This window comes from Myotis daubentonii, chromosome 16 (genome assembly GCF_963259705.1).
Source record: "Myotis daubentonii chromosome 16, mMyoDau2.1, whole genome shotgun sequence".
Taxonomy (NCBI): Eukaryota; Metazoa; Chordata; class Mammalia; order Chiroptera; family Vespertilionidae; genus Myotis; species Myotis daubentonii.
In genome coordinates this window covers 42395063-42418912 of record NC_081855.1, presented here as the reverse complement: position 1 = coordinate 42418912, position 23850 = coordinate 42395063, and the positions used below count along the sequence as shown (strand labels likewise).

General features: G+C 38.5%; 1 protein-coding gene across 5 annotated transcripts in view; it reads left to right on the top strand.

Annotated features, from left to right (window-relative positions):
- The window catches only part of BRCA1 (BRCA1 DNA repair associated), a 79461-nt gene that overhangs the window by 30188 nt on the left and 25423 nt on the right, over window positions 1–23850 (top strand). For all 5 annotated transcript variants that reach the window (XM_059670282.1, XM_059670280.1, XM_059670278.1 and 2 more), the window contains 10 exons: window positions 663–716; window positions 7601–7678; window positions 9185–9273; window positions 10040–10179; window positions 11804–11906; window positions 13054–13099; window positions 14468–14544; window positions 15141–18524; window positions 18892–18980; window positions 22314–22470. In XM_059670282.1, coding sequence (XP_059526265.1) covers window positions 7608–7678; window positions 9185–9273; window positions 10040–10179; window positions 11804–11906; window positions 13054–13099; window positions 14468–14544; window positions 15141–18524; window positions 18892–18980; window positions 22314–22470 — 4156 coding nt within the window. In that variant the 5' untranslated portion in view covers window positions 663–716; window positions 7601–7607. The remainder of the gene's footprint in view (window positions 1–662; window positions 717–7600; window positions 7679–9184; window positions 9274–10039; window positions 10180–11803; window positions 11907–13053; window positions 13100–14467; window positions 14545–15140; window positions 18525–18891; window positions 18981–22313; window positions 22471–23850) is intronic.

The following is a 23850-nucleotide window of genomic DNA, read 5'->3' as shown; positions in this document are numbered from 1 at the left end:
TTTGAAAATATGTTCCAAAATATTTATAGATGAAATTATATGATGGCTGAGATTTATTTTCAAATAATCTGGGCTTTGGGTGGGTATCAGCCATGGACAAAAATACTATTGGCTGTGAGTTGATAATTGTTGAAACTGGGTGGTACATGGAGGTTATTTTACTATTTTATTTGTGGACTAGTAAATGCTTGAAATTTTCCATATGAAGAAATTAAAAAGGTAATCACATGCAAAAAAGAACTGCTGTCAGGGAATCTGAAAGAAATACAAGAAGTTTTTGTCTTTGTGGAGCTTAAAGTTTAGTTGAGATACAGGATATGCACCCACTGATAGCTCTAAAAGTGTATCAGTGAAACCTAATTGATATGAAGTAATATCAACTAATCTTTTAAGTGCTATAGGTCATGTAGAATATTAAAAAAAAGTACTGTGTATTCTGTTTTGATGTCTGAAAGCTCAGTGAGAATAAGGATCATATTCTCTGCTGTATTTTTGGCTCCTGGCACAGCAGACATTTAATAAGTATCTATTGAATGAACTTAAAACCTTACCTTGGCTTAGTGATAACCACTTAAAGTTGAACTTCTAAGGATAAATATTTACTTTTAAATAAATTATTGAGCTGCATTTATTTTCTTTTTCTTTTTTCCCTACCCTTCTAGTCTGGAGTTGATCAAAGAGCCTGTTTCTACAAAATGTGACCACATATTTTGCAAGTAAGTTTGAATGTTTTATGTGGCTTCATTATTACCTTTTGTGCTTATCCTTCGTAACAAAGGAAACACCCAACTTTAAAGAAGCTTTATCTTTAATTAAGTAAGAAAGAAAAACCCAATTCGATTTCATTCTGTCTCAGAGAATACACAGAAAGTCAACATAAGTTGGTTTTAGCCATAGTTCCTGGTAAAATATTGGCATATCTATCTAGTGGGAAATCAACTCACTTTGAACAGCTGTTTGTTTTTTGTGTCCATAGGGAAAGCAGATTGCAAGCAATATTTGGCTAAAATTCATTCATACAATGATTCAAGTTATATTTACATTTTTAAGAATCTTGCCCTTTGAAATGAAAATGCTTCTTTTCTTTTTAATCTTTATTGTTGAAAGTATTACATATGCCCCCCCTTCCCCCCCACATGAAAATGTTTCTTGGTGAAAGAATTCCAGAAAAAGTTTGGTAGGTAATTTGGTGGAACAAGGGGTTTTTTTCCTTTCCCTGATGTTAAGCTATGATTGAGACTTTTCCTGAATGCCAACTAATTTGTTTTTAAGTATTTTTTTCTTTTTCAATTGACAAAGCATGTCCATTATAATGAGTTTAACTAGCACAAAAGGTTATATGATGCAAAGTATGTTTCCCTCCTAACCTCAAATCCCTGCCTTCCTCTTCCCTTTCCAGAAACAACTACAGGGATCAATTTCTTTATATCTTCTTGGGAATTTTTAAATTTTAAGAGTTTTTAACTTGGGATTTGTTGGTTTTCATGAATGTCCTAGAATTATATTTAATTTTAAGTTCAACTGTATTAAAAACTGGGCATTTGCAATTTTGGGGGAAGGCAATAATTTTTATCAAATTCTTAGTATGCTTCCATAACCTAAAAAATGTGAAAAGCATCTGGCATTAAGGATAATGAGGGCTGGCTGGAGCTGAGGGAAACCTGTTCACTTTGGAGGGATATCCTCTGAGCACTAGTCTGCCAGCTGGCTGGCTCCTTCCTTCTGTATTTTGTATTCTTCCCATTCATCTGTCCTAACAAGGGTCTAGAGCCCATTTCCACTGTCTCTCACCCCTTTCTCCTGTCACCACACTGATGTAGATCTCTTCCCAACGGTTTCCTTCTGATTCCTCAGGCCCTTTTCCTTATTCAGGTGCCAGGGCAGCACAGCTTTCTCTCTCTGCCTCTAGTTTTGTGGCCTCTAGAGGGAAGCGTCTCAAACTATAATATAGGACCAGTTTCTTCATAGATTGATACTTTTGTAAAACAAAATGTAAAAGTCCCAGTATTTAAAAGATTACAGGTAGTATTAACATTTATTACTTTGAGAGCTTGTGGAAGAAGGAAATTACAGACAGAGGAAATAATATAAGCAAAGGTCTGAAGAGAAGAAAGTAGAACATGTCCAGAAAAAAGAAACTTAACTTTCCATATTTGTTTAAGGGTTGTGTGAGAAGAGGAAGGAGCCCCTTAAAGGGGAGATGACATTTGCAAGAGGAGGTAGACGGGATTGGAAATGGAAAATGACTGCAAGAGAAAGACATAGTTATTATTCATAAGTAGTAATGAAGGAAAAGTAGAATAATTCTACAGAAAGACTTTTGAGGTAGAGCAGGAGAAGTTGAGGTAGTTTTAAAAAAATATATATTTTTATTGATTTCAGAGATGAAGGGAGAGGGAGAGAGAGATAGAAACATCAATGATGAGAGAGAACCACCAATTGACCGCCCCTGGCATGGGATCAAGCCCACGACCTAGAGCACATGTCCCGACTAGGAATCGAACCGTGACCCACCCTACCCCCGGTTCACAGGATGAGGCTCAACCACTGAGCCACTGAGGTAGTTGGAGCTCAATGAAGTTGGAGGTGAAGACATATGTTGAGATTGAAAGGGTTAAAGTTGGCAACTGGGGGAGAGTGAGAAAAGCTTGCAGCTCTTTATTTGGAGAATATGATAAGCAGAAGAAGTAGCCATATTTTTAAGTACTATATTGAATTAAAAGTATAGTATAATACCCATGTGACAGATCAACTTTTTCACGAAACCTCTTCTGTAATACCTTTATAATCTGAATAATGTCTTGATCTCTATGTCAGAAAACTGGGGAAAATGCCCCAAGCATTAATTGTATTTTCTCAGGGTAAACTATAATTGCTAATGATAAAAATAGCTTTATTGACTGAGGTAAGCCTACAGTTCTGAAATCTTTCATGAGATATACAAAAGAGATAATAGTACCATTCTAGAAAAAAATTACTTGGGTCATCCATGCATTGCCTTGCAATTTCCAAACAACAAATGAATTGTGTGATATTTTTTAGAATATCTAGAACCAGATTCTCCAAAAATATATATGAACAATAAGTGTAATTTAAATATTCTAGTAGCCATATGACTAAAAAGTTTTTAAATTATCCTATATAATAAAAGCTTAATATGCAAATTGTCCCCACGGTCGTTCGACCCCTCGCTATGATGTGCGCTGACCACTAGGGGGCGGCACGGAACATGGCAGGCATTGGCAATGTGGTGCTGGCAGTGGGTGGCAGTGGAGGCGCTGCCGCCCTGATGGGCCCTGATGACTGCAGTGGGATGGTGGAGCAGGTGAGTGGGCGGTGCCAGGTCAAGGCGGGTGCAAGCAGGGGCCCAATCGCCCCACCTATCACCCTGCAGACAGCAACCAGTGGTGGTAATGGGGGGGCGGGGCCACCGCCTGGCTCCCAGGCATTGAGGGAGCTGGGCAGGCCCTGGCTGATGCCCCGCAGGCAGGATGGTGGAGCAGGTGTGGGGGCGGCGCCAGGCCAAGGCAGGGTGCCAGGTGTGGCTGCGGGGCTCATGAGCTGAAGCTGCGAGGCTGGGGGCACGAGCTGGGGCCCAACCTCCGCAGGCCCCACCCGTGCATGAATTCATGCACTGGGTCTCTAGTAGTTAGATATTTTTATATTTTTAACCCAATTGTGACCAAAATTTTACCATTTCAATATAAAACATATTAATGAGGTATTTATTTGACATTCTTTTTTGGTATTAAGTTTTCGAGAGCCTGTGTTTTTCTATACTTACAGTACATCTTAGTTCAGACTAGCTGCATTACAACTGCTCAGTAGCCATGTGTCCAGTGGCCGCTGTATTGGACAACACAGCTCTAGGAACTTACTACTCAAAGTGGGATTCATGAACTTGCAGTACCCATATCACATGGGAACTTTCTAGAATCTCAGCCCTACTCCAAACGTGCTCAATCAGGATCTGCATTTTACCAAGATTCCTATACACATTAAAGTCTGGGAAGCAGTGTTCTGGAAAGATGACCTTCCTGTACACTTATTTGCAGGATAGTAAGAGGGACCAGACCAGGGATGGCTGAAGTCTAAGGATCAGATAGACCAAGTAAGGCAAATCTTGGAGTCAGCTAACTGAGGAAATGCAGATACGTGGTGAGTTCATATTAGGGAGGTTTGATGGCTAGATATATTACATCATAATATCAGGGAACTTTGGAGTCCAGCAATGGCTTGATATGTCAGTGGTCCAGAAGTAGTCAAGAGATGGATATTCTAGCATATACTAGTAGATCAAACATAGTTCTCAGGAGTCTAGCAGCAGAAATAAGCAGAAGTTCAAAGTGGTGGTTATAAGGGAAGAAAAATATGGATACAGCCATAGGAGGCTAAGGGTTAGGGGTGAGACTTGTCCCTAGAAGACAAGAGCCTTGACACATGGGGTTGCAATACCAGGCAAGGAGCCTAGGCATACTCACCCAGATGAAGAGCTTAGGATAGAGTCTTAATTGTTGAAACTAAAGTACAAACTAGAGGCTTGATCAAGAAAACAGAGCCTTATTATAGAAACTGACAAGGTTTGATGGGGCCACCATAAGTGGATGCTAAGCTGTGGGGCGCTCTGGACAATATTGGTCCATAATCTTAGTTCTGTTGACAGGAATCCAGGGCACCCAGTATAATCAAAGGTAGCCAAACGTCAGCCTACTTTCATTTTGCTTAGACTTGGAACTGTTAATTTATTGACTCCTGCCAGGATAGACTTAGACAAGTTAGGTGAGTTTCCATAACATTGTCAAACTCCTCAGGATATAGATGTGCTAAAAAATGAGTACTACTGCATTTGCTTAAAAAAGTATTGCCTTTCCTTAAGCATTTAAAAATCCAAGAAGCCCCAAACTTGTCTCAGATCTTTTTACCAAGCACCTCATGTAGAACATTTATGTCTTTATTTCATTGGTGCATCACATAGATTCCCCAGGACTCTAAAACAGAATCTAATAAATTCTGAGCCCTGAAAGATATGCCTATGTTCTGTTGAACCATCAGTGTTTTCCTTTGTTCAGTCTTTTTAAGTGATGTACAAGTTCATTTCCTCTTTTGAGTTAACGACCTTTATGCATGTGTTCTTTTTCTAGCATAAGGAAAGACTGGAAACCATATTTTGGTTTTTCTACATTTACCTAGTCCCCTGTGTTATTTATGTAATTATTGTACAGGCTACAACACTCGAGCTTAGTTAGCTATTGTGTTCTGCAGTATTCTCTCTGTACAGGGAATTCCCTCCCTACTCCCACTCAGAATTGTTTAATTGTACCATTTCCCAGTGTAAAGCATTGATGCCTCCTAGAACTATTATGGTAGATTATAAATAGGATTTACATCTTCTCAAGGAGTGTCCTCTATTCTGTGGCTCTTCAAAGGGTATTTACATACAATACAGGTAGCTTTTTGATACCACTTTTCCATAAACTATAGAGTTATTGCCAGGTAAGGCATCTGTATTGGTGATTGTTTCTGCTTTTTGGCTATTACGAGCAATGCTGATATGTACATATATATGTGTACAAGTTTAACATGGACTAATGTTTTCATTTCTCCAGGGAAGAAATCTAAGAGTAGAATTGCAGACTCACATGGTGACTCTGTGTTTAACATTTTGAGGAGCTGCCAAACCGTGTTCCAAAGTGGTTGCATCGGTTTATATTTCCACCAGCAATGAATGAGGATTTCAGTTTCTTCACATCTTCTCTAATACTTTTTACCTGTCTTTTTTATTTGCACAAGCCATTCTAGAGGGTGTGAAGTGGTATCTCATTGTAGCTTTAATTTGCGTTTTCATAATGACGATTGAGCCTCTTTTCATGTTGACTGTTTGAATACCTCCTGTGGAGAAAATGTCTATTCAAATCCTTTGCCTATTTTTTAATTGTGTTATTTCTCGGTTTATTATTGAGTTATAAGAGGGTTTTTTTTAAATACTAAAAGAATAAAGATTTTTATTAAGCATTGTAAGTTGCATTCAGTAGCCTTCAATACACCACACCACAACCCATCTACAGTCAAACCCAATGGCAGCGCATTCTTGCACAATCCATGAGTTAGAGTAAAACTCCCTTCAGTTTACTGTAAGATCCTACTCAGGCCTTGCGGGCAGGGATTGGGGAATTACATCTCGTTTCTGATCACTGATGTGTGATGAAGAGCCTCAGGAAAATTATATGAAAACAATTAAGAAATGATTCTGATTTCAAAGTACATTGTTTGGAAACATTAACAAAAACATCAAAATAATATAAGTATACCTGCTTCCACTAAATTCTTGATGGGAAAGTTCTCAAGAACAAACAGTTTGTTTCCTACTCAGAACGGGGGGGAGTGTTAAAGATCAAAGGGATTTTTTTTGTTTTTCACAGAATTTCATATTTTGCTAATATGAAGGCATAAAACAGCAACAAAGAAGAGTAATGCATACAGCAGTGAATACACCAGGGTAATGTCGATACTTAAAACAGCTAAATAATTTTGGGGTGTTTTAGAATAAATGCAACAGGTCAATAATCACAAAATTTTAAGGTTAGAGCAAGATCAGTCAATGACTAAACAGAATTAACATCTTTTATAGAACTACTGCTGATTATTAGCATTTTTGTTTTGCAAATGGGCATATACTGGTAAGAATGGAAGAAAGGATAATAACATGCATAATATTAACTACACACTTTAAAAATATGAACCATGCAGAAGTTTAGCTCAAGTAGTAGCACTAATGGTCTACATTCAATTCAAAACCACATAGTTCATTGATCGAATTGTAAGAGTTTTTTGTATATTCTGGATACAGGTCACTTAATGGATATATATGAGTTGCAAATATTTTCTCCCATTCTGTGGATTGTCCTTTCACTTTCTTCATGGTATTGTAGCACAAAAGTTCTTAAGTTTGATGTAGTCCGGTGTATCTAGTTTTTCCTTTGGTTGCTTGTGCTTTTGGTGTTTGTTTGTTTATTTAACCCAAGGTAGCAAAGATTTAGTTTGAGTTATTTTGTGTGTGTGTGTGTGTGTGTTGTATGAGGTAGGAGTCTAGCTTCCAATTTTGCATGTGGATATTTAGTTGTCCCGGCACTGTTTGTTGATAAGACTATTCTTTTTCCTGTACTCTCAATTCTGGTCCATCCATGTATATGTCTGTCCTTATGCCAGTACCACACTGTCTTGATTACTGTAGCTTTGTAGTGAGGTGCTGAGATTTTTCAGCTAATTATAATAATTTTACTTGAACTATTTACCATTTGTCTGATTATGCAGAATGAAATAATAATAATTAAACATGTCATATTAACTCTTTAATAAGTTTTAATAGATCATAACAGTAGGCCATATGTATGTAAGTTTAGTTTTCATAGATCATTGCTTGATAGTTTAGTTTTCTGCTTAGGTAACATCAAAAAACAAAGTCATTGGTTGTAATTCACCTGCCATTAACTTTAAAAGTGTTCTTAATGTTGTGAAATTATTTTTTTCATGGCTATTTGTCCTTTAATATTCTCTCTATAAAAAAGTAATTTTAATTATTCTTGTTCTTTATAATTTGTAGATTTTGTATGCTGAAACTTCTCAACCAGAAGAAAGGGCCGTCACAGTGTCCTTTGTGTAAGAATGATATAACCAAAAGGTATATAATTGGGTAGTGATGGGAGGCTGGAAAAAGTAGAAATTCCTTACTATTATAGCTGTTCCTATCAAACCATTCCTTAGTAGAAAAAATGTATAAAAGGGTGTTTAGCTGACAAAATAAATTATTTTCCTGAAAGTTTTATGGTACCTTATTCAGGTGTTAGCAATTAGCAACATGCATTTTTCTAATGCTTCTGAATGGTGTGAGAACTTGCAGTCTTATCTAAAGCAGGAGTATACCACCTGCCCCCATTTTCTCCTGATCCTTTTATTTTTCTTCTTGTACACTTAATTTCTACTTAATTATTTACACACACACACAATCCTATATAATAAAAGACTAATATGCAAATAGACCAAGTGGTGGAACAACCAAACAACTGGTCACTATGACATGTGCTGACCACCAGGGGGCGCGTGGGGAACATGGCGGGGTGTTGTCTGCGGCAGGATGGTGGAGTGAGCGGGGGAGCCAGACCAAGGCAGGACGCTGGTCGCTGTCATCGGGGTGAACCTCTGGTGGTTATTGAAAATTCTTTGCTCGCGCGCCACAGTCCCGCCCAGCACTCGCACCTGCTGCCAGCACTGGCCCTGCCTGCATCCGCTGCTGGCGCCTGGCGCGGCCCCAATTGCTCAGCACCATTAGCGGGTGCAAGGGGTGGCTGCTAGCCCTGATCATCTCTCAGGGCTTCTCCATCTCCCCCTGCTCCTGAGGGGCGATTGGGGCCCCAGTCCCTCCGCGCGTCAGCAGGTGCAAGCGCCAGCACTGTCAGCGTGTGGGAGCAGGGCTGCCAGCATACAGGGGACTGGGGGCTGTGGCAGGAGGGGCTGGGTGGGGATGCAGAGGATGGGCCAAGACCTGCCCCTGTGCCCACTGCAGCCTCATGGCCCACAGTTCCTTTCAAGGTGCACGATTTATGCACTGGACCCCTAGTGTATTTCTGTATTGTGTATCCCTCTGGTCAGGATTTAAGTTCTGTTAGGGCACCAGCTTTGTCTGTCTCAGTCAACACAGCTTTTCCAGTGTTTGGCATATAGTAGTCACTCAGATATTTAAAGGAATAAATTAAAACTTTCCTAAACCAGAATCTTTCTTTGGACATTGTCATCTGTTTGTGCTTTTCAAATAATGGAAACATCATTTGACAGAAATCCCTGATAGCTAGAAGTGGGATGTTGAGTGGATGGGACTCCGATGTCAAGAATAGTAAGTTCTCTGTGCAGTGGATTTATATTTACTATGGATTCATAGTTCTATTTTAGATAGTTACAGGCTTTTGGTAGATTTGAATGGCAAAAAAAGAAAATATTACAAAAATAATCAGTACTGATGTCAATGATGTTTTGCTTATGTGATGTCACTAATAGCTCTGTTCTTTGAATACAGTTTTTCAGCTGTTGCTGCATCTTTTTTTATTAGTGTACATGTCTTTCCTTATTTTAAAAGTCCTTAAAAAGTTGATAAGTACTTGCTAAGTATGTCTCTTAAATTATTTAATTTCAGAAGCCTCCAAGAAAGTACAAGATTTAGTCAACTTGTTGAAGAGCTATTGAAAATCATTCATGCTTTTGAACTTGATACAGGATTGCCATGTAAGTGTTATATAGCCCGAGGGGCCAATGCTCTAGTGGCTGTCTTTAAAACTCAAGAGGGGCCCAGCCAATTATGGTCAAGGGCATGTACCTCCATTGCAGGCTCTACTCCATCCCCAGCCCTGGCTGGGGGTTGGGGAGGAGGCAACCAATCTATGTGTCTTCTCTCACATCATGTTTCTCTCTCTCTCTGTCTCTCCCCGTCCCTTCCACTCTAAAAATCAATTGAAAAATACCCTTGGGTGAAGATTAACAAAAAAATAAAAAACTCTGAAGGAGGTTTACACAATTTTCTGTAAATAGGTGATAAGACCTTTTGGTCTAGTTTAATTTTAGCCCTTTATCTGTAATCTATTTGTTAAATCATTCCCACTGGTCTCATACCTTATTTTATCCATCCTCAGATGCACGTTTTTTTCACATAAATTGGGGACAAGTTATCATCAGTGGTGTGTCATTGTTTAATTGTATGTTTTCTTTCTTAGTGGTATAGAAAATAATGGTGCTTCTTATATCTTTGGTATCTTAGATTCAGTGAGCTATGATTAATAGGCAAATTTGTTAGTATTGGTCGGGGGGACAGTAGAAATAACTTTGACAGTCTGTGTGTTTGTTTCGCAGGAGTAGAATTTCCAAAGTTTTATTTTAAAAAATTATAGGTAGCCTTTGCTGCATTGTCTTACTATATAACAAAGAGCATACACAGGATTTCTCTTGGTTCTTTGATTGCAATTATAAAAATAATGTTTTCCCTTGTAATTCACAGTTACAAACAGTTATAGCTTTTCAAAACAGGAAAATAATTCTCCTGAGCATCTAAATGAGGAAGTTTCTATGATCCAAAGTTTGGGCTTCCGAAACCGTACCCTAAGATTTCGACAGAGTGAACCTGAAAATCCTACCTTGGTAAAGCCATTTTCATTCTGGTAAAATCTTTTTACTGAGTATTGTGAATGTGCTAGATGCTCATGGATTTATATAAAAAGTCGGTAAACAAGGTAAGGTGGTAAATTAAGTGGTTGGACAAATGTTCTAATGAACAAGAGTTAGAATTGTTGAGAGAAGGTCTGTGTACCTAATGTGGTCAGGAGAGACCTGACAGGCCCCTCCCCTGCGTTAGTGCTTTATCCATCCCCATGCTTGTCTAATATAGCCACAAGGTCACTGGTGGTTTTAAGCTTGCTAGTTTTTATAATAACCATCTTATGGCAATTCTCCAGGCATGAGGAAGTGAAAAATCGCCTGAAAAGAAAATCTGTTTTAACATTTGAAAATTGCTTCATTCAACAATAAAGATAAATTTTTAAAAAAAGAAAGAAAATTGCTTCAACTTAAAAGGTGTAATTGTAAAAAAAAAAAAAAAGGCAATGATTTACTCTGTTGTTACACATATGTGGATGAATAATGAAGATCTCAAAAACAATAGTTCTTATGCTACCAACATTCATTTTTTTCAGTAGATGTTGAAGGATTCAAAAAGAAGAAGGAAAACTTCATTGGAATAATGTTGGGGTTTTAAATAGTCTTTCTTATACTGAATGATCTAAGGATTGATTGCAGGGTTATTATTTTTATTTATCTTTTTAAAAATGTTATTTTAGGGGGGGCAATGAGGGAGGATAAGGACACATGTGTAATACCTTAATCAATAAAGAAAATAAATAATTAAAATTTTTATTTTATCTTAGTTGCCAACCCTGTTATCAAATGTGCAGATGTTATTAGAAATGTATACCAAATGAACCTTATTTCCTTTCTATATTATACTGTACTATTATATAAAGTATTAGCTTCAAAATATACTTTTCTTTTTTTTTAGTATATTTTTATTGATTTCAGAGAGGAAGAGAGAGATAGAAACATCAATGATGAGAGAGAATCATTGATCGGCTGCCTCCTGCACACCCCTACTGGGATTGAGCCCACAACCCAGGCATGTGCCCTTGACCAGAATTGAACCCAGGACCCTTCAGTCCGCAGGCGAACGCTCTACCCACTCAGCCAAACCGGCTAGGGCAAAATATGCTTTCTTATACTTCAAAAATTTACTCATGCCGAAACCGGTTTGGCTCAGTGGATAGAGCATCGGCCTGCAGACTGAAAGGTCCCAGGTTCGATTCCAGTCAAGGGCATGTACCTTGGTTGCAGGCACATCCCTAGTGGGAGATGTGCAGGAGGCAGCTGATTGATGTTTCTTTCTCATCGATGTTTCTAACTCTCTATCTCTCTCCCTTCCTCTCCGTGAAAAGTCAATAAAATACATTTTTAAAAAATTATAAAAAAAAAATTTACTCAGATAATACATATTCTGTTTAGAAAAATGTAAAACAACAGAGGAAAAATATTCAAACTATTAGAACATAACTCATACATTTTTTAAACAATTTTCTCTTTTTAAATATATTTTTATTGATTTCAGAGAGGAAGGGAGAGAGAAAGAGAGATAGAAACATGGCCTCAAATTTCTCTTCAAGGAAAAAAAGCAAAGAATTGGCCAGTAATTAGTTCATCATTTTTTACTGCTTAACAGGAAACCAGCCTTAGTGCCCAACTCTCTAACCTTGGAATTGTGAGATCACGGCGGACAAAGCAGCAGGTACAATCTCAGAAAAAGTCTGTCTACATTGAATTGGGTAAGAGTCTCAGACTTTTTAAGTTTAGAACAGTAGTTGCTAGACTTTTTTTTAAAAAAAATATTTTTATTGATTTCAGAAAAGAAGGGAGAGGGAGAGAAATAGAAACATCAATGATGAGAGCAAATCATTGATTGGCTGCCTCTTGCATGCCCCCTACTGGGGGATTGAGCCTGCAACCTGGGCATGTGCCCTGGCCCGGAATCTAACCGTGACTGCCTGGTTCATAGATTGATGATCAACCAGTGAGCCACACTGGCCAGGCTCAACGTCATTTTCTTTATAACTTGGATGAGATGCTAAAGGAACGTAACTCTCATTCATATTCATTAGTCTATGGTGAAATTGGTTTTGTTATATGTCGTTTTGCTTGAAGTCACAGAACCATTTGATGTTAAGTGAGGACTTACTATACTTTGGAAAAATGGGAAGTAGGAATAAGAAAGAACATGGTGGGCTGGCTACAGCATTTGGAAGAATCCAAGATAAATCATACTAGACTAGAAGGACTTTTAAGACGAGCTGAGCTCAATTCAGTCAGTTTTCTCTAATTGTCTTGTTGTTTAGAATATATTTATAATTGAAAAGAGTATAGCATTTACCAGATTCTCTTGAAATTACTAGTATGTCTTTTTCTTTTTTAAAATCATAAATTCCTAGACTTGTGACTTTTTATTTTGATTATTTTTGTGACACAACTGTGTCGTATCCCAAAAATAATCAAAATAATTGTAATAGCAAATATTAAGGAGCACCTAGTATAGCCCAGGCACTGTTGTACTTCACTTATAAAACTCATGTAAGAGGCCTGACAAACCCCTATAGTTGTTAGTATTATTATATTTATTTTACAGATGAGGAAATTAAGGCAGAGAGAGGTTAAGAAATTTGGCCAAGGTAGTGAAGCTACTAAGTGGCAGAGCCATGATTCAAACCTAGGAATTCGGGCTTCAGAGCCTCTGCTTACCACTACTTCTCTGTATTTCCTGGCATATGTATCATTGTACCTACCATATAGTGGGTGCTTAGTAAATATTTCTTGAATGAGTATCTGTTTTGCAAAAAGTACATTTTTTTAGTTTAATCCTTTCAATAAAAATTCTTTTATTGATTTGTTATTTGGGGGTATTTGGGGAACTATTTTTAGGATCTGATTCATCTGAAGATTCAGCTAATAAAGGAAGATATTACAGGTGAGTCAAAGGGAGCCTTTGTCTATTAAGCTGGCATTTTTGTGTTTAGTTAATATTAAGGATTGGTATTTTTTTTAGGTTAGAGTCATGGCATTGGAATAGACCATATATCTTAATCTCATTTTTAAAAAATATGATTTTATTTATTTCAGAGAAGAAGGGAGAGGAAGAGATAGAAACCTCAATGATGAGAGAGAATCATTGATCAGCTGTCTCCTGGATGCCCCTACTGGGGATCGAACCCACAACCTGGGCTTGTGCCCTGACCAGGAATCGAACTGTGACCTCCTGGTTCATAGGTCAGTGCTCAGCCATTGAGCCACACCAGTTAGGCTAATAGTACTTTTTATTTTATGTTATGTTATTGATTGATTTTAGGGAGGGAGGGAGGGAGAGAGAGAGAAACATTGATTTGTCGTTCCACTTATTTATGCCTTCATTGGTTGCTTCTTGTATATGCCCTGACCAGAGATCAAACCTGCAACCTTAGCATATCAGGACAATACTCTAACCAACTGAGCTACCCAGCCAGGACCCTTGTTTGTTTGATTTTTTAGTAGAGTCCAAAGAATTTAAAATAACGACTCTGCACAGAATAATATCTATTGTAGCTTAGCTCCTCGTGTGCAGTAGTGTTGACACTGGTAATGATGGCTGATGAAAATATTAGAGGGTTCCATTTTTCTTTCCTTTCTCTGTTTCTTAATTCCATCTATCCCTCAAACTTTATGTAAATTCTATGATAATCTACAAGCAGCCCCCAATTGTGTTACTTGGCAAATTGCTTTCCATAGGAATTATTGCTTCTGTTTTGTCTGAACTACAATGGTGTCATTGCCAATCAGATTTTGTTTGCAAGTGACTTTTTCCTAATCTCTCAATTGAGAGGAAGTGGTTTTAAGCTTGAAAAGAAGCACAGAAGGCTGAGCAGCAGAATGCTGCATTCTTTGCAAACTATTGGGATATCTCTTCATCCCAGTTGCTCGTTTTGTTTAAATATCTTTGTTCCTGCAGTCTCATTAAGATATCCTTTTAAGTTTTGTGGAGTTTGTGGGGGCTTTTTGTTTTCTTGTTTTGTTTTTTGCTTTACTGTCTTTTGGTTATTGTTTGTGTTTAAATGGACTGTCATTTAAATTTTGGTTCTCATTTGCATGTCCTTAAAGCAATGTTCTGCACTCCTGCTCTGTTTTTTTGTGACTGTGTGTCAGTCTTTGATCCTTTCATTTTGACTAGAAGTTATTAAAGGAGAGAGCAGATTTGGCCACCCTACCTAAAGGAGCCAAAATACTTGATCTTGTTCATTTGACAACTCTTTGAGCATGTATGTAACCAGTGTTTCTCATTAAGGCTTTTGTCTCTTCCCTATAGTGTGAGAGATCATGAACTGTTACAAATCACTCCTCAAGGAGCCAGGGCTGAAGCCAGATTAAATCCTGCAAAAAAGGGTAATGGCAAGCCTTCCCAACATAACAGGCACTGAAGAGAGAATGGGTAGATACAGTACTATAATTACATTATTCTGAAGATCATTTGGGACATTTATAATTTACAACATCTCTTGGCACAGTTAGAATATCATTTTTTCTCGGATGTTATGGTACAGTCTGATCCATTTCAGTTGACTAGACTGATGTGATTTTAATAGCATCCCTCATAACTGGTTGTTGCCTTTTACTTTATATGTTTATATTTCATCTTTTGTATACTAGTATTTAAATATAGGGAATAATGAGTCTGAAGGTAGAACAGAGCACAGTATGTCCGATGCCCAAAGTCTGCTTTTAATTCACTGTTACAGGTTAGGGAAATAGGAGGTGTGGCTTATGAGTAGGGAGAATTCTGAAATTAAAATTTTATTTTAAGTGGAACTAATGAGAATAAAAGGAATTACATGAACGAGTGTGAGCTACAACTTTAGTATACTTGGTTGTTTAAAAGGATAGTTTCTCTAAAAATAGCCAGGTGTTTGAAGTTGTTTAAGCACGTATTTTTTCATGATAATTTCATTTTTAAATTATCTATTGTTTTTGTATATTTTCAGCTGCTTGTGAGTTTTCTGGGGACATAACAAATATTGAACATCATCAATCCAGTAATAAAGATTTAACCACCACTGAGAAGCATGCAGCTGAGAACCATACAGAAAAGTATCAGGGTATTTCTGTTTCAAACTTGCATGTGGAGCCATGTGGCACAGATACTCATGCCAGCTCATTACAGCATGAGAACAGCAGTTTACTACTCACCAAAGACAGAATGAATGTAGAAAAGGCTGAATTCTGTAATAAAAGCAAGCAGCCTGGCTTAGCAAGGAGCCAGCAGAGCAGATGGGCTGAAAGTAAAGAAACATGTAATGATAGGCAGACTCCCAGCACAGAGAAAAGGGTAATTCTGGATGCTGATCCTCTGAATGGGGAAAAAGAACTTCCACGCTCTGACCATCCCAGAGATTCCCAAGATGTGCCTTGGATAACACGGAGCAGTAGCATACAGAAAGTTAGTGAGTGGTTTTCTAGACGTGATGAAATACTAACTTCTGATGGCTCACATAATGGCAAGTCTGAGTCAAATGCTGAAGTAGCTGGTGCAGTGGAAGTTGCAAATGAAGTAGATGGGTATTCTGGTTCTCCAGGGAAAATAACCTTAATGGCCCATGATCCTCATGGTGCTTTAACATGTGAAAGTGAAAGAGTTCACTCCAAACCAGTAGAAAGTAATATTGAAGATAAAATATTTGGGAGAACCTATCGGAGGAAGGCAAGCCTCCCTAACTTGAGCCACATAACTAAAAATCTAATTGTAGGAGCATCTGCTATAGAACCTCAGATAACACAAGAGTGTCCCCTCACAAATAAACTAAAGCGTAAAAGGAGAAGTACATCGGGCCTTCATCCTGAGGATTTTATTAAGAAAGTAGATTTGGCAGTTGTTCAAAAGACTCCTGAAGAGAGAATTAAGGGAACTGACCGAATAGAACAGAATGGTCATGAGATGAATATTACTAATAATGATCATGAGAATGAAACAAAAGGTGATTGTGTTCAGAAAGAGAAAAATGCTAACCTAACAGAATCACTGGAAAAAGAATCTGCGTTCACAAGTAAAGCTGAACCTATAAGCAGCAGCATAAGCAATATGGAACTAGAATTAAATGTCCACAGTTCAAAAGCACCTAAGAAGAATAGGCTGAAGAGGAAGTCCTCTACCAGGCCTATTCATGCACTTGAACTAGTAGTCAATAGAAATCCGAGCCCATCTAACCATACTGAACTACAAATTGATAGTTGTTCTAGCAGTGAAGAGGTGAAGGAAAAAAATTCTGACCAAATACCAGTCAGACACAGCAAGAAGCTTCAACTCATGGAAGGTAAAGAACCTGCAGCTGGAGCCATGAAGAGTAATAAGTCAGATGAACAAATAAATAAAAAACTTGCCAGTGATGCTTTTCTAGAACAAAACTTAACAAACATGCCTGGTGTTTTTACTAATGGTTTAAGCTCTAATAAGCTTAACGAGTTTGTCGATCCTAACCTACAAAGAGAAGAAACAGAAGAGAACCTAGGAGCAGTTCAAATGTCTAATAGTACCAAAGACCTCGAAGATCTGACATTAAGTGGAGGAAGAAGTGTGCAAATTGATAGATCTAAAGAGAGTACCAATATTGTATTGGTACCTGAAACTGATTATGGCACACAGGATAGTGTCTCATTACTGGAACCTGACATCCCAGGGAAGGCAAAAACAGCTCCAAATCAATGTGGGGATCTGTGTGCAGCAGTTAAAAATCCTAAAGAACTTATTCGTGGTTGTTCTAAAGATATTAGAAATGACAGAGAGGGCTTTAAGGATCTATTGAGATGTGAAGTTAACCACACGCAGGAGACAAGCATAGAAGTGGAAGAGAGTGAACTTGATACACAGGAATTACAGAATACATTCAAGGTGTCAAAGCGCCAGTCATTTGCTCTGTTTTCAAATCCAGAAAAGGAATGTGCAACAGCCTATGCTCACTCCCAGTCTTTAAGGAAACAAAGTCCAAAAGTCACTCTTGAATGTGGACAAAAAGAAGAAAATCAGGGAAAGAAAGAATCTAAAATCAAGCATGTACAGGCAGTTCACACAGCTGTAGGCTTTCCTGTGGTTTGTGAGAAAGACAGAAAGCCAGGAGAGTATGCCAAATACAGCATAAAAGGAACCTCTATGCATTGCCCGTCCTCTCAGTTCAGAGGCAACAAAACTGAACTCACTATTACAGATAAATATGGACTTTCACAAAACCCATATCATATACCATCCATTTCTCCCATCAAGTCATTTGTTAAAACTGTAAGTAAGAAAAACCTGTCAGAGGAAAAGTTTGAGGAACATTTAGTGTCACCTGAAAGAGCAATGGGAAATGAGAACATTCAAAGTACAGTGAGCCCAATTAGCCTAAGTAACATTAGAGAAAGCGCTTTTAAAGAAAGCAGCTCAAGCAGTACTAATGAAGGGGGCTCTAGTATCAATGAAGTAGGTTCCAGTGGTGAAAACATTCATGCAGAACTAGATATAAACAAAGGATCAAAATTAACTGCTATGCTCAGATTAGGTCTCATGCAACCCGAAGTCTATAAGCCAAGCCTTCCTGTAAGTAATTGTAAACATCCTGAAGTAAAAAGGCAAGGAGACAACGAAGGACTAGTTCAGGCTGTTAATGCAGACTTCCCTCCATGTCAAATTTCAGATAACCTAGAACAACCTATGGGAAGTAGTCCTGTTTCTCAGGTTTGTTCTGCGACACCGGATGACTTGTTAACTGATGATGAAATAAAGGAGAATAGCGGCTTTGATGAAAGTGGCATTAAGGAAAGATCTGCTGTTTTTAGCAAAGATGTTCAGAAAGAAGAATTCAGAGGGAGCCCTAGCCCCTTAGCCCATACACATTTGACTCGGAGTTGCCAAAGAAGGGCCAGGAAATTAGAGTCCTCAGAAGAGGACATGTCTAGCGAGGATGAAGAGCTTCCTTGCTTCCAACATTTATTATTTGGTAAAGTAATCAAAACACCTTCTCCATCTACCAGTGTTGCCACAAAGAGTCTGTCTAATAAAACAGAGGAGAACCTGGGATTAAAGAGTAGCCTAAATAACTGCAGTAACCAGGTAATGTTGCCAAAGGCATCCCAGGAACATCACCTTAGTGATGAAGCGAGATGTTCTAGAAGCTTATTTTCCTCACAGTGCAGTGCGTCAGAGGACTTGACCGCCAATACAAACACCCAGGATCCTGTCTTGATTTTTGATCCTCCTTCCCAGCAAATGAGGTATCAGCCTGAAAACCAGGAAGTTCTGAGTGACAAGGAATTGATTTCAGACGATGACGATGACGAAAGGGAAACTGGCCTGGAAGAGGAAAATCAAGAAGAGCAGAGTGCGGATTCAGACTTAGGTATTTTATGGGAATGAGCTAAATGTTTCTGCCTTTGGGGGAGCACACGATGAGTTTCCAAGTACAATTAGAGTAGCTGCTGCTTAAACTTTAAGCATGTTCCTCCTAAGGTACTTTTCCTTAAAAGTCCTTCACCTACCTGGAACATATCTATTTGAATGAGATTAAATACCCTAGTTGTTGGTGGACTTGCTTCTGATTTTCATTGTTATTTCTAGAAGAAATCGGGTGTCTCAAAACAAGGAGTGTAATCATTTTGTGTGACATGAAAGTGATGTTTGTCCTGCCAATGGGAAGAAACATATAGCAAATTGCAGTATTTGCTGTCTGTTTTTACATCTGAATCTCTATTTTTATTATCATTTAGATGAAGCAGCATTTGAATATGAGAGTGAAACAGACCTCTCTGAAGACTACTCAGGGCTGTCCTCCCAGAGCGATATTTTAACAACTCAGGTAAAAAGCATATGTGGAAGTATGTGTGGTGTCTTGTGCATTCAGTAGTATGCATCCTGCATTCTTGCATTGGCTTTTATCATCCCTTAGAATCAGTGGAATAACAGTTTATGTGGTACCATGCCTCCTCAAATTAGATTGTAATCACCTGGCAGGAACTCATGCTACCTTTTATACATACTCACATACCACCGAGCTTACTGCAGAACACTAAATACTGAATTTAATGAATAAGCTAAACGATCAAAACCCATTTTTCCTATAGCAAAAATATGAAAGCACTATTGTATCAAAGGAGGGTTACGTATTCCACTTTGGTGTACTAATGCATTAGTAGTATAAATGAAGTAGTGAAGGATCATCTGTTGGTGGGGACTTTCAAAGGAGACATTTAAACTGGGCCTTGAAAGATGAGAAGAATTTTTCCAGGTGGAAAAAAAAGGGAGGCAGCAACCCAGGCAAAAGCACAAAGGCATAAAATGTCTAGAAAGTACAAATGTGTGCTGTGCAACTAGAAAACAGGGCATATGGGTGGTTTGGGGGGAGAATTAAGAGATAAGAGAGTATAAAAGGCCTTCTGAATGCTCTTCTTAGGACTGTAGACTTTATCCTGAGGGCTATAACGAGTAATAATTATTTAGCTTTCAGAAAGCGTTACCTTATCTGAGCAGTGGTATACCACCACAGCCATTATGGAAGAAAGAGGCATGATAAACATGCATTTAAGGAACTTCCACAGTAATGTAGCTGTCTGTATTAAAAGTAGAGATCAGGAAGCATTTGAGATCTTGCTTCTCAGCAACTGTTGTCAGTTTGCCTCAAATACAATCTTATGAATACTCAAAAAAATAAAAAGTAAAAGTAGAGATCAGAGTAGCATAATGGGAAATAGAAGATTAGGGCTAATTTAAGAAACACTTAAGAATTAGAATCAAGAAAACTTAGTAACCAATTTGGTTTTTGGTCTCTCAAATGTATCTGGCCAGCCCTAGCTGGTTTGGCTCAATGGATAGAGCGTCGGCCTGCAGATTGAAAGGTCCCAGGTTCAATTCCGGTCAAGGGCACATGCCCGGGTTGTGGGCTCGATCCCCAGTAGGGGGTGTGCAGGAGGCATCTGATCAATGGTTCTCTCTCATCATTGATGTTTCTATCTCTCTCTCCCTCTCCATTCCTCTCTGAAATAAATAAAAATATATTTTTTAAAAATGTATCTGGCCAATTGCCTCTAGGGGAATTGTCCAAGTTATAAAGTAATTCCTTTAGGAAAACCTAAATGAAAGTTAACTAAGTCTTCCATTGCTGTTTTTTCTGATTTTCTAACCTGTTTAATGGCCACATAGAGGTTAGGTGTCGATGGTCATGACATAACGTCTAGTACCGCTTCTGAAGCTTACGGATATCTGATTTCATTCCAGATTTACTTAGGCAAGCCCTTCTTGATCAGTAATGGAACTACTCACAAGCTCCACATGGTGGCAATGGCGCTACTGCGGACATTGCAGCAAAACAGTATCAGGGTAGCACTGCAAGCCTTTGTGAAGCTGAGAATACATTTTCTGGTCATAAAAACTTGAAAATTACTCAGTGTAGCAGGAGAAAGTAGATGGCTAGTTTTTAGTGGTGGGCAAAGTCATTTTTAAGGATGAGAAGAAGAAATGGAGGATGAAACAATCTATTTCCCCAGGATTTGCTGGCAACCATTGATGTTCCTTCTAAAAGTAATGAAGAAAGATATATTTTGTAAATCTCCTTAATTATGAAATAATTGGCTTATCAAAAACCTTAGACTAAAGAAAGAAGAAAACAGGAAAAAGAGAAAAAACGAAAGAAGAAAGAAAACCCTTAGACTTAGGAAATTTTTTAAAAATTAATTAATGTTTTTATTTTAGCCTTAGAGGGTTTTTTTAAGTCATTGATTTTAGAGAAAGAGAAACATCCATTTGTTGCTCCATTTATTCTATGCATCCATTGGGTGATTCTTGTAAGTGCCCTGACCAGGGATCAAACCCACAATCTTGGTGTATCGGGACAATGCTCTAACCAATTGTGCCACCCAGCTACACATTTCTTTTTTTTTAATCCTCACCTGAGGATACTTTTTCCATTGCTTTTTAGAGAGCATGAAAGGGAGAGGGAGTAACATCAATGTGAGAGACACATCAATTGATTGCCTCCCACAAGAGCCTGAACCTGGCCAGGGGATTGAACCTGTAACTCAGGTACATGCCTTTGACTGCGTATCAAATCTGTGTCCCGTCAGTGTGTGCTGATGCTCTAACCTGAGAACACTAGCCAGGGCACAGATTTCTTTTTGAAGTGGAGAAATAAACATCATGAGCCCCGTAAGCAGAGAAGACCCTTATCTTGAGTTGAAAACAATAAAACAGGCTTTACTAGGGCTGTTTCTGTTGGCTCATTCCCTCTAACAGGTCCTTCTCTGTGAAGTTCTCTAGGTACCCTGTCCCCATCTAGAATGGCAGCACCATGCGGACTATATTCCCAGCACTAGGACAGTGTCTGACATATAATAGGTGGTCAACAAATAGTTGTTGAGTGAGCAAATAGATAAATTAATGAATTAGCTCTTTGTTCTTTCGGTTAGAAATTAAATGTTCAAAGAATCCCAGAAAAAAGAAGTGTCCTCACACGCCAGAAATCAGACATTTTTTTTTTTTTAATATATTTTATTGATTTTTTTACAGAGAGGAAGGGAGAGAGATAGAGAGCTAGAAACATCGATGAGAGAGAAACATCGATCAGCTGCCTCCTGCACACCCCCTACTGGGGATGTGCCCGCAACCCAGGTACATGCCCTTGACCGGAATCGAACCTGGGACCTTTCAGTCCACAGGCCGACGCTCTATCCACTGAGCCAAACCGGTTTCGGCGAAATCAGACATTTTTATATGGACTAGTCTATATCTCCTATGAGTCCCAAATACTAAGCCTTTGAAACAACACAAATGTAAAATGTTAACAAAGTCATGCTAATTTTAAATATCAAAAGTATTTAAGAACCTTAATTATTTTTTCACTCCTGAGCTTTTAAAAGAAAGTAATCAACTTCAAAAGGACATCATAATAAAATAAAGCAAATCTATTTGGGAGAGTCTGAGGAAATTTTTTTTCCTCCTTTAACATCATTCTGAAATCTTTTCATGGGCATTAACTGCATGAATATGGTTGGATTAAAAGGTATTCAGCCAGAATTTATAATTCCATACTAGGTGATTTTAATTCCCATGCTAAAATTAATTGGTATGACATACTCTTGTGTTCTGGTAAATTTCTAAAAGAGTGTAACTTTCTCTGTGTCATTTGTTGTGTTTGCAGCAGAGGGATAGGATGCAAGATAACCTGATCAAGATCAAGCAGGAAATAGACCAAGTGGAAGCTGTGTTAGAGCAGCAGGGGAGCCAGCCTTCTCACAGATCCCCTTCTTGTGCTTCTGAGGACCTACTAAATCCACGACAAAACACACCAGAAAAAGGTTTGTAACATTGGCCAAATTCCTCTTAAGCAAAATTCTTCCTCTCCCTAAGCCTTTATCTCCAGAAAAATGTGAACCCAGCTTGAACATTTTATGATCTTTGCTCGGCATGTATTTGCTGAGTCACTCCACGGGTAATTTTAGAGCCTCGGTTCTAGTCCCTGCATTCAACTAATTTACCATTCAGAGAGATCAAGACAGTCATTAAGTGTCATTTTCTGACGACTGAGTACCCAAAATGAGGAGATGTTACGGGGAGACCATAGGAAACTGAGTGCAATGGGAGAGATTAGAAATAAGTAACCCCCTCATTTTAGAAAGCTTATAAAAAACATTCATATTCCTTATACCACAGGTGTCAGATCGTAAAGCCCTATTCCATGTGCTTTCTGGTTTATAAGGAAGAGATGCCCTTTACTTGAGGAACTGCATCTTGATCCCCAGAAAACCCAATTATGTGGCAGAGTCAGGTGCTTTATCCCAACATTATAGTTCTCAACAAGACCAGATGGATCTCTGAGGAGGTGATTAAAGCTGACTTCCTGTAAGAAGTGAGCATTGAGGCTGGCCAGCGTGGCTTGGTGGTTTAGCATCATCTTACAAACCAGGAGGTCATGGTTTGATTCCCGGTCAGGGCACATGCCCCAGTTGCGGGCTTGATCCCCAGTATGGGGCTTGCAGAAGGCAGCCTATCGATGATTCTCTCTCATCATTGATGTTTCTGTCTCTCTGACCCTCTCCCTTTCTCTCTGAAATCAATAAAAGTATATTATTAAAAAAAAAAAAAAAAAGGAGTGCTGAGCTGAGGGGTAATGTGGCATAAATGAAGGACAGTAAGATGAAATTTCGAGTATTTAGTTGAAAAGAGCATTATGAAAGACAGCACATCAGGCAGGTTTTTAAATAGGGGCAAATGTATAGTCAAGTAGATGAGAGGTTAGGCACAGGCATGGGTTCCAGAGGGGGAGTTGGTGCTTATGAATAGGCAGGTATGGCAAGTCCTCCCAAAGTGTTCATTTTATCTGTGATACCTACCCAGCTAACTTAGTGTTCAAGTTCCTTCTTCGTCGCCTCCTTCCCCAGTCCTACTCAGGGCAATAGGGCCTTCCTTTCAGTCTTTCTAGGAACTCAAGTCTTTATTATTCAGAATCGTGGCCTTGGTCAGGGAGTGTGCCTTGCAATATTTTTATGTTCAGGGAGAAACAGTAGCTTATGCATGAGAAGTTAGGAACTGTGTTGCTATGGCAGTGGTTCAAGTGTATTTCCTTCAATGCTTTCTTTGTAACTGTATCTTCATTTAGTTCATCTCCCAGATAATGAAGCCCAAAGTCTAGTCCCCAGCATAATTCTCTTCTTTGAGGTGCTTTCACCATCTTCAGT